At 41.6% G+C, this 10,447-nt stretch overlaps 2 protein-coding genes across 2 annotated transcripts; one reads left to right on the top strand and one right to left on the bottom strand.

The window, feature by feature from the left end:
• Positions 1-216: 216 nt before the first annotated feature.
• Positions 217-2,918, top strand: LOC311042531 (trypsin-1-like). The gene is made up of 6 exons (XM_084053313.1): positions 217-277; positions 443-590; positions 1,227-1,477; positions 1,774-1,910; positions 2,127-2,228; positions 2,799-2,918. The coding sequence occupies exons 1-6, from the start codon at positions 238-240 to the stop codon at positions 2,844-2,846; spliced, it is 726 nt and encodes a 241-aa protein (XP_083909439.1). The 5' UTR covers positions 217-237; the 3' UTR covers positions 2,847-2,918.
• A 4,362-nt stretch (positions 2,919-7,280) lies between these two features.
• Positions 7,281-9,847, bottom strand: LOC311042527 (trypsin-1-like). Its single transcript, XM_084053309.1, has 6 exons — positions 9,793-9,847; positions 9,497-9,644; positions 8,802-9,052; positions 7,884-8,020; positions 7,574-7,675; positions 7,281-7,340 (listed from the first exon to the last, which is right to left on the bottom strand). Exons 1-6 carry the CDS (start codon positions 9,830-9,832, stop codon positions 7,293-7,295), a joined length of 726 nt encoding a protein of 241 aa, XP_083909435.1. The 5' UTR covers positions 9,833-9,847; the 3' UTR covers positions 7,281-7,292.
• Between the last annotated feature and the right edge of the window lie 600 nt (positions 9,848-10,447).

Raw genomic sequence — 10,447 nt, forward strand, 5'->3', positions numbered from 1 at the left:
ACAGGAGCAACACATTTTGGTCTTGTCAGTATAACTGTTGAATAATGTTTTCACACTTGGTGGACCTGATTGGTCCACCAAGTGTGTGGGGAGTGTCCTGGAGGGACTGACCAATGTAGGGAGGGACTGATCACTGTAGGGAGGGACTGACCACTGTAGGGAGGGGCTGACCACTCCATATAAACCAGGGGTCCAGGTGAAGTACCGTACTCTCATCCACAGAATCACACAGCAACCATGAGGTCTCTGGTCTTCATTCTGCTCATCGGAGCTGCTTGTGAGTATAGGCCTAGATCCTAAAGACATTTACCTTTTTACCTAGACATATTTAAGTGATTTATTTGTAAGTTCAACTGGTTTCTAACTGTTTCGACTTCCCTTCTGTTTATTATGGAGGAAAAAAATATCTAATAATGTATGTGCGTTCCATGTGTGTTTACAGTTGCAGAGGAGGACAAGATCGTCGGAGGATATGAGTGTGAGGCACACTCCCAGCCCCATCAGGTGTCTCTGAACTCTGGCTATCACTTCTGTGGTGGCTCCCTGGTCAACGAGAACTGGGTTGTGTCTGCTGCTCACTGCTACAAGTCGTAAGACGACACTTGATATTTTTATATTTTGTTGTCTGGATTTTAATTTAGATTAACTCACCTCATGAGTCATGAGGCATACTGTAAGAATACCTCAATTAGGAAAGATAGATAGATAGATATACAATCATAGAAGAGTAACATGACAATAAAAACACCATCAATTATCAATAAAAAATATACAATCAAGGGCATGAATTTCATACAGGCTATGAAGGCCATGCCCCCTCAGTTTGGCCTTCTGTCCCTCAAAAAATGATACGCCCTGAGGCCACAATGGCCTTGATGCCCAGCCCACACTGCCCCAACTGATTAAACCTCCTCTACCTCTTACTTTTAACCAATATTTCTACCTCCTTATTTCACTGATAGTTATGCTACAGTAAGTATTTGAATAAAATCATCCTTACCGTGGTCTTATGTTTATGTTGTTTGATTATGTAGGGTACACATTTCTCAATGGAAGAGAAGGAAGACATCTGCAACCAGTGTAGATGTGTAGCTAGTTATATTCTATCATACTTTATAATCAACCATACTTATTGATTAAAATGTCATTAAATGATAAGTAGGCTACAAAGTGGTGAGGAACTCAACATGAACCTTAACTTTCTCACGCCTCCCTCTCTTTTCCAGCCGCGTTCAGGTTCGTCTTGGCGAGCACCACATCAAGGTTGATGAGGGTACCGAGCAGTGGATCTCCTCCTCCCGTGTCATCCGTCACCCCAACTACAGCTCCTACAACATCAACAATGACATCATGCTGATCAAGCTGAGCAAGCCCGCCACCCTCAACCAGTATGTGCAGGCTGTGGCTCTGCCCACTTCCTGCGCCGCCGCTGGCACCATGTGCTTAGTCTCTGGCTGGGGCAACACCCAGAGCTACTGTGAGTATAGCACCTGTTTAAAAAGTTACGCTCAGTCACTGGTGAACCTGAGAAAAAGTACATCAAAATGATCCATGACAATTCAGTTCTGTATAATATTTACACATTATACATTAGGCAGGCCTATCTTCATAATAATCTGTTTTAGGGACTTTGACATTAAATGTCATCATAATGGTTGAATCCTTAATGCTATGTTGCATTCTTATTCTATGCTGCGATAAAAGCATAGATTGAGATTTACTTTCCCTTCGTTGTTTTCAACCATTTCCACTTTGACCTGTATGTACCCCCAGATGATGACAGTGACAAGCTGCAGTGCCTGGACCTTCCCATCCTGTCTGAGAAGGACTGTGACAACTCCTACCCTGGCATGATCACTGATGCCATGTTCTGTGGTGGATACCTGGAGGGAGGCAAGGACTCTTGCCAGGTACTGTAGTCAACAAGGTTCACCTGCAGAGGTCCTCCTTCTCCACCAATGCATCTGAATAGTAAAGCAGAGTGTCAGAACAGCCTAGTGGTCATTCCTTTTACAATAATAATGGTCTTGATCTTATAATTGTATTGAGAAATTAATTTATGACTTTCATTTTGTGCCTCTTCATTTCCCCTTTTCTCTCTCTCTCTCCCTCTCTCTCTCTCTCAGGGTGACTCTGGCGGCCCCTTTGTGTGTAATGGTGAGCTGCAGGGAGTTGTGTCCTGGGGATACGGTTGTGCTGAGAGGGACCACCCTGGTGTCTACGCCAAGGTACAGTATGCCTCAAACATCTTATTTTTGAGTTGTATGTATGTATTGTATTTATGAGTTTCTGTTTTTCTGTTTTTGTCTTTATATAGAAGTCAAAGTCAAAGTCAGACAAGTCATTCATAAAAGCAAGGCCTTCTTATCACTACACAGCAGCTGCTGCTATAGAGCACAGCAGTGGAGGCCATTTTGTGGTTCCGCAGATAGAAATCCCATTCATTTTCCCCATAGAGATTCCCGAAAATATTTATTTAAATTATTCTAAGCCTGGAACCAAGCCATCCAGCCTTCTGGTGAAATATTACCATACAACATTTGATTTTGTGTAAAACATATTTGAATATTTTATTATTAAATACTATATTTAATAAATACTATTTTTTGTGGTTTTCAAATATTTACATCTTTGAGTCGTCTATCTGCTTGGCCAACAAAAGAACTGTGAAATCTAAACCCCAACAGCTGTAATGCATGCGACCATAATACCCTGGAATCTGGAACTATAAGTGCAATACACCCTAAAAATACATGAGAGAATCTGAGTATGCTAAATCTTGTTCTCTCCATTTTCAGGTGTGCCTGTTCAACGACTGGCTGGAGCAAACCATGGCCAGCTCCTAAGTCTGATCCTACCTCCTGTAGGCCTATCTTACAACTACCATCACCTCAGCCGTCATACTTCAAACACTCTACCTCCAGTGTTGCCATCTCACTGAATTATATTTCCATCTTGCAAAATAAAGTATTTTAAGTTTAACTTTGCTGTTATTGGTTTCATTGCGTTTGTACTCCCACTTATATTATATTATTATAGCAAATTGGAATGTGTAAAATCTGCATATCATTTGCCTGTTCAGTATTGAATGACTTAAACCCTCTATATACCTACTAAAATAATCCTAGTTGACCTCTACACCAAAACTCTTCACCAAAAATAGTCATATTGTGAAGCTTGTAGATCTGCTATTTTAATATGTGAATGTTCCCCCCAGAATAGGGATGCTATAGTTTCAAGTGGTTAATACCTATCCACTCTAGCAGCATTTCCTATAACATCCAGAGAAAAACTTGTACTGTATGGTATGAAGCTTGCAACAGTTTCAAAGTTGTGACTTTGTTTGTGCCCATTGTACTTTGGACAGCTACTGTAGGTTGGGAGGTAACAGGGGGTGCACGGCCCAAAAAGTTTGGGAACCGCTGAGACCTATCTCCTAACTCCCATTCCTTTCGAAGGTCCTAGAAAGAGTGGTCTACGCCCAGCTACAGTTGTTTTTAACCACCAATAACATCCATGAAAATTTTAAATCTGGATTCAAGCCTGGCCACAGTACTGAAACCGATCTTATAAAACTTTATAATAACCTACTCTTGATAGTTGATTCTGGTAATTCTGCTGTCCTAGTGCTGTTAGATTTGAGCACAGCCTTTGACACAATCGACCATAGAATTGTATTAGATAGGTTAAGACATTACGTAGGCATTACAGGCACCGCCCTTAAATGGTTTCAGTCATATCTATCTGATAGGAGTTTTTCCATAATTATAGTTAGGTGACTTCACATCCACCAAGGGCCCTCTCACATGCGGGGTCCCCCAAGTTTCGATCTTGATCCCTGTCCTCTTTTTGTTATATTTGCTGCCCCTAGGGTGACAGGGTCTATCATTGAGAAGCACAATGTATCCTTTCACGGCTTCGCGGATGACATCCAGATCTACCTGCCCCCACAAATTCTAGTGACTCACGCCAACCCCTGCCTAAAAGGCATAAAGGACTGGATGGACATACACGATATGAGACAAGTTTTGGACCCAAGTGCAGAACCAGGCAGGCAGGCAGGCAGGCAGGCAGAGAAGGTTCAATGAAGATTTATTAATAAACTCAGGACACAAACTGACATTAAAGCAGGACATACAAGGGCAGGACACACCATGACATTAACTATAATCTGGCAAAGAAACCCTGAATACGGGGGGTTTAAATAGACACAGACTAACAAGACACAAGTGAAACAAGTAATCACAGGGAGATGAGACAAGACAGGTAGCAAACACTAGGGCAGACAGGAAACACTAGGAACATAACTACACAATAAAAGTACAAGAACAGGAAACAATAGGAGCGATACTACAAAATACGATACAAAGACACGGATCCTGACAATACTTCTTAGAATTAAAGGAGAATTTCGCATCATTTTTTTATTATGTTTGTTATGATATCCTTGGAGGAGTGGTACAGTAGAGAAATTTCATAACTCCATAACGGGCACGCCGCAGTTAAAAACCCACGCCTATGGTCCTTGCTCTAAAATACGCGATTTAGAGGTAATAAAACCGTCGGGCAAATTCTCCTTTAAACGAAAGCAAGACGGAAGTGATCTAATTTGGCTCTGACTCTTATGTCCCCCCCAGGCACCTTCTAAGCTCAGACATCCACGCTTATGTCAAAAATCTTGGTGTCATCTTCGATGCCAATTTCAAATTTGATAAGCAGGTCAGTGGTAAGGATGTGGTAAGGTATCTAGTTTCTTCCAACTGCGCCTAAAGGTCAAGCTTTATCTCTCTCCCAGCGACCTTGAGAGAGTGATCCACGCCTTTTTTTCAACTATTACTGCAATTCACTCTATAGTCCAGGGGCCAACACTGATATTTTCACAAATTGGTACCACCTAAGGTGACCGTAAAGTTTTTGTATTTTTGTCTTCCTACATGTCTCTAGTTTATATTTTGGTATGATACACATAATAATAATAAATAATAATAAACTTTATTTTGTATAGCACCTTTCATGACATGAAATGCAGCGCAAAGTGCTTTACAGAGCAAGAATACAGTTACAGTTACAACCAATTTAACAATAAAGCAAACAAAAAATAAAATAAAATAAAAGCAAAAGCATAAAACATTAAAATAGGCAATACAGTGAGGACTTAAAAATCAACCAAAGAGTCAGCTAAAAGCAAGAGTGAAGAAATAGGTCTTGAGCTGTGCTTTAAAGCTATCGACAGAGGCTGCCTGTTTTAGGTGTAATGGGAGTTTATTCCACACTGTTGGTCCGTAAAAGCAGAATGCTGCTTCACCGTATTTTTTATATGTCATTTTAGGCACCTCGAGTAGGTCAGCACTTGAAGACCTGAGGGTCCGGTTTGGATCATGTCTCTCTAGGCAGTCATAGAGGTAGGAAGGTGCCAGACCATTTAGAGCTTTATAAACTATTAAAAGAATTTTAAAATCAATCCTAAAAACAACCGGGAGCCAGTGTAGTGAAGCTAGAACTGGAGTGATATGTTCTCTCATTCTAGTTTTAGTTAATGAGACACAAAGTAGAATCTTTGTGTCTCCTTCAGCCGGGCATCAAATTATTGCGACAAAAAACAAAATATATCCATGTATTCAAGGCTTCATGGGGTGTGCAATTGATAACTTCTCAGATTTTTGGTGTTTGCAAAAAGACTGCTTTCCATAAGCTTGTAAAAGTTTACCCTCCTTCGGTCCAGGGTGGTCATAGCTGAATGGGTAGAGAGTCCCCCTGGGAAACCTAAAGAGGAGTTCACCCCAAAAAATATTTATTTTCTATCAATTGCACACCCCATGAAGCCTTGAATACATGGATATATTTAGTTTTTTGTCGCAATAATTTGATGCCTGGGTGTAGGAGACACAAAGATTCTACTTTGTGTCTCCTACCGGATACATTAGCCGGTAGGTAGTGATAACTGCCATTAAGCTACAAGATCGGAAGGGTTATCATACCAAAATATAAACTAGAGACATGTAGGAAGACAAAAATACAAAAACTTTACGGTCACCTTAGGTGGTACCAAAATATGGTTTGGCCCCTGGACTACTATGTCGTCATAGACCAGTCACTGCTTAGGTGTTTGCATCTCATCCAGAATGCCGCTGCCTGCCTCCTCACTAGTCAAAGACGCGCGATCACATTACTCCTGTTCTGGCCTCTCTTCATTGGCTTCCGGTCCGCTTTAGAATTGATTTTAAGCTTTTAAAGTTTCCTTTTAAATTGAGGAATGGGTTTGCCCCCACCTTCCTCAAAGACCTTATTGAGGACTACACTCCACCAAGACCTCTAAGGTCAGCCGACCAGCTGCTACTGCCTCAGCTCACGACCAGGAAAAAGACCAGAGGTTATCGAGACTTTGCTGCTGCTGCCCCGAGGCTCTGGAATAGCATGCCACTTAACATAAGAGCTTCCCAGTCCATTAAATCATTATTGAAGACACATTTATTTTCTCTGAATTTTGAAAACAGTCAAATCTGGCACCCATGACCATAGATTCCATCTCACTGTTTTCTGCTGTGCATATTTAATTTGTACTCAATTGCTGCATGTATATCTTATTGTGTCATTGTTGTTCTCCTGCTGTGTTGTATAGACGGGTTTCCTGTTAGTAAACATGAGAGGAATATGACCGCGCAGAGGAGGGGGAAGCCTATGGGTGCGTTTGGAAATTACGCACCGGAGCACACTCGCCTATTAGTTTGTATTGGCCAGTGCGCTCACTGCCGCTCAGGGCTGTATTTTCGAACGCGCCTTTCACCCGGGCATGCGCAGATTGCGCATTCTGCTCTGTGATGACGTCGCGCGGAAATCCATCTATAGAACTTTAAATTGGCCTTGGTCATTGTAAAATGTGCTCTATAAATACAATTTGAGTTGAGTTGAGTTGACGTATTGTGAACTTGAATATTGGCTATTTTTGGTGAAGAGTGTTGCTGTAGAAGGGAAAAAAGAGCCAACCAAGTATAGAGCTGACCCCTGTAAACTAAGTATTATTTTTAGAGGGTTTAAGTGGTTAAATTCCGAACTACACTGCAGGCAAATGATATGCTGATTTTACAAATTCCAATTTGCTATAATAATGTAATATGAATGGGAGACAATCATATATTTGGGGAGTAAAAACACAATGAAAATACTACAAAGTAAAAGTTAAGTCTGAAATACTTTATTATGCAAGATTAAAAAATACTGGAGGTAGAGTGGTTGAGGTATGACGGCTGAGGTGATGGTAGTTGTAACATAGGCATACAGAGGTAGGATCAGACTTAAGAGCTGGCCATGGTTTGCTCCAGCCAGTCGTTGAACAGGCACACCTGAAAATGGACACAGAAAGGTTTAGCATACTCAGCTTGGTTTTGATCTACATTTATAGTTGTGTATTGTATTTGTTACAATGTTATGGTTCAGGGTTTTATTTCTCATGCTTTGAATGATAAACAGCTGTTGTTGCAACAGGCAGTAATATTCTTGAGCTTCCTCAACATTGTGGATAATATGTAAATAAAGACACACAACTCATAAATAAGACGTTTGAGGCATACTGTACCTTAGCGTAGACACCGGGGTTGCCCTTCTCAGCACAGCCGTATCCCCAGGACACAACACCCTGCAGCTCACCATTACACACAACAGGGCCACCAGAGTCACCCTGAGAGAGAGAGAGAGGAGGAGAGAGAAACAAAAGAGAAAGAGGAGGAAAGTGGAACAAGACATAAATTAAATTCTCAATACAATTCAACATCAAGACCATCAATACTGTGAAAGGAATACCCTACAGGCTGTTCTGGCACACTGCTTTACTATTTATTTGGTGGAGAAGGAGGACCTCTGCAGGTGAACCTTGTTGACTACAGTACCTGGCAAGAGTCCTTGCCTCCCTCCAGGTATCCAGCACAGAACATGGCGTCAGTGATCATGCCAGGGTAGGCGTTGTCACAGTCATCAAAAGACAGGATGGGAAGGTCCAGGCACTGCAGCTTGTCACTGTCATCATCTGTGGTACATACAGGTCAAAGTGGAAATGGTTAAAAACAACAGAGGAAAAGTACATCCTAATCAATATTTTGTCAAATCGTAAATTGCATTAAGGATGAATTATGATTATAATTGATTTTCATGTCAATGTTTCTAAAACAGATTGTTATGAAGATGATGAAGAGTAACGAAGACACACACACACACACACACACACACACACACACACACACACACACACACACACACACACACACACACACACACACACACACACACTGGAGAGATTTGGCCTACTGATTATTTTACAGAAATAGTCAATGGCCAGTGTCATATTGTATGTTATGCGTTATGGTTTTGGAACTGTGTTTATTTTATCCACATGACCTGTTATGGTATATGGTAGATAATTGTTATGGTATATACTGTATACAATTCACCGGTAACAGGTGCTACTGTATACACGAATCCACGGAGCGCTGCCCTGTAGGTGGCGCCGCCATCGCTGCGGTGTCAAACTCAGTCAGCTGCTGCTGCGGTTCTGTCCGTCTGTTCACGTTACTCTTTACCTGCTTGGCTGTTGGGAGCAGCCATAAACTACGCAGGTTCGTCCCGATTTTCTGTACATCTTTGTAAAGTTAGTGTTAGTAAAAGTTAGTAAAAAGCAGGTAAAAGAGTAACGTGAGCAGTCAGTGACTGCAGCTGACTGACACCGCGCAGCAGCAGCTGATCGAGTCTGACACCGCAGCAATGGCGGCGCCACCTACAGGGCAGCGCTCCGTGGATTCGTGTATACTCACAGTAGCTCTGGGTGTTGCCCCAGCCAGAGACTAAGCACATGGTGCCAGCGGGGGCACAGGAAGTGGGCAGAGCCACAGCCTGCACATACTTGTTGAGGGTGGCGGGCTTGCTCAGCTTGATCAGCATAATGTCATTGTTGATGTTGTAGGAGCTGTAGTTGGGGTGACGGATGACACGGGAGGAGGAGATCCATTGCTCGGTACCCTCATCAACCTCGATGTGGTGCTCGCCAAGACGAACCTGAACGCGGCTGGAAAAGAGAGGGAGAGAGGGAGGTGTGAGAACGTTTAGGCTCATGATAGAGTTCCTCTCCACTTTAACGTTATTTTAATCAATACGTATACGTTGAGTACATGAGTATGTTATGTATGATAGAATATAGCTAGCACATCTGCAGTGGTTGCAGGTAGTCTCCCTTTGATAAATGTGTACCCTCAAATTCCTGCCCTGGATATTTTGTATTAATAATTGATGGTGTTTTTATTGTGATCTTACTCTTCTATGATTGAATCTTACTGTACGTCTAATGACCTGTATCTGTAACTTGAACAGCTACAGTATGCTGTCTCCGGTGCCTGAATTCCTCCGTGGGATCAATAGAGTTATCTTTCCTGAATCAAAATTTTAATCTAGACACATTTTTTAATAAAATATAAAATATAAAATCAAATAAAAATATCAAGTGTTGTCTTACGACTTGTAGCAGTGAGCAGCAGACACAACCCAGTTCTCGTTGACCAGGGAGCCACCACAGAAATGGTAGCCAGAGTTCAGAGACACCTGATGGGGCTGGGAGTGTTTCTCACACTCATATCCTCCGACGATCTTGTCCTCCTCTGCAACTGTAGACCGCACATGGAATACATTATAAGATATTTTGTCCTCCATAAACAAAAGGGACGTCGAAACAGTTAGAAACCAGTTGAACATAAATAACTTAAATATGTCTAGGTAAAAAGGTAAGTATTTAGGATCTAGGCCTATACTCACAAGCAGCTCCGATGAGCAGAATGAAGACCAGAGACCTCATGGTTGCTGTGTGATTCTGTGGATGAGAGGACTTCACCTGCACCCCTGGTTTATATGGAGAGGTCAGTCCCTCCCTTCATTGGTCAGTCAGTGGTCAGTCCTTCCAAGACACTCCCCACACACAGATAAAATTACATTCAACAGTTGTTCTGACTAGACCAAAACGTGTTTCTTTGTGTAAGGCATTTGTATAATTTGATGATGGCATTTAAAGAAATTAATAGTCACTTCTGCCATTTTTGAAAAAAACAAATAAATTCCCAGAAATGTGTGCATTCTTACAACGCTACCCTGAAGAAGGTATTTGCTTCTGCCGAAACAATGTTTTTATTCTATTTCTCTGCAATAATAAAATATGATTATTATCGGGCTATTATTTATGTGCGGCCACCTTTCTGTCTCTTGAAGACTAGTTATTTGGATTCTTCTGCCGTGGGCCAGCACCACTACAAGGACTGGTGTGCATAGCAATCCTAATGCGTTATTAAACTGACATCACAATTCATGTACGTTATTCCCTAATGGCAGGAACCCACATTCCTGGTAGTTATTCATGTACTTTGTTTCGATTAACACATTTGAGCATGCAAGCATTGCAACAGATATTCTGAATTAT

Source organism: Gymnoscopelus microlampas (assembly GCF_963454915.1).
Source record: "Gymnoscopelus microlampas genome assembly, chromosome: 3".
NCBI lineage: Eukaryota > Metazoa > Chordata > Actinopteri > Myctophiformes > Myctophidae > Gymnoscopelus > Gymnoscopelus microlampas.

Bases quoted from the DNA above. Each gene is read 5' to 3' on its own strand.
- LOC311042531 (XM_084053313.1), top strand. From the start codon at position 238: ATGAGGTCTCTGGTCTTCATTCTGCTCATCGGAGCTGCTT. The intron at 278-442 runs GTGAGTATAGGC...GTGTGTTTACAG, and splicing joins TCTGCTCATCGGAGCTGCTT to TTGCAGAGGAGGACAAGATC. The intron at 2,229-2,798 runs GTACAGTATGCC...CTCCATTTTCAG, and splicing joins ACCCTGGTGTCTACGCCAAG to GTGTGCCTGTTCAACGACTG.
- LOC311042527 (XM_084053309.1), bottom strand. From the start codon at position 9,832: ATGAGGTCTCTGGTCTTCATTCTGCTCATCGGAGCTGCTT. The intron at 9,645-9,792 runs GTGAGTATAGGC...TGCGGTCTACAG, and splicing joins TCTGCTCATCGGAGCTGCTT to TTGCAGAGGAGGACAAGATC. The intron at 9,053-9,496 runs GTAAGACAACAC...TCTCTTTTCCAG, and splicing joins GCTGCTCACTGCTACAAGTC to CCGCGTTCAGGTTCGTCTTG.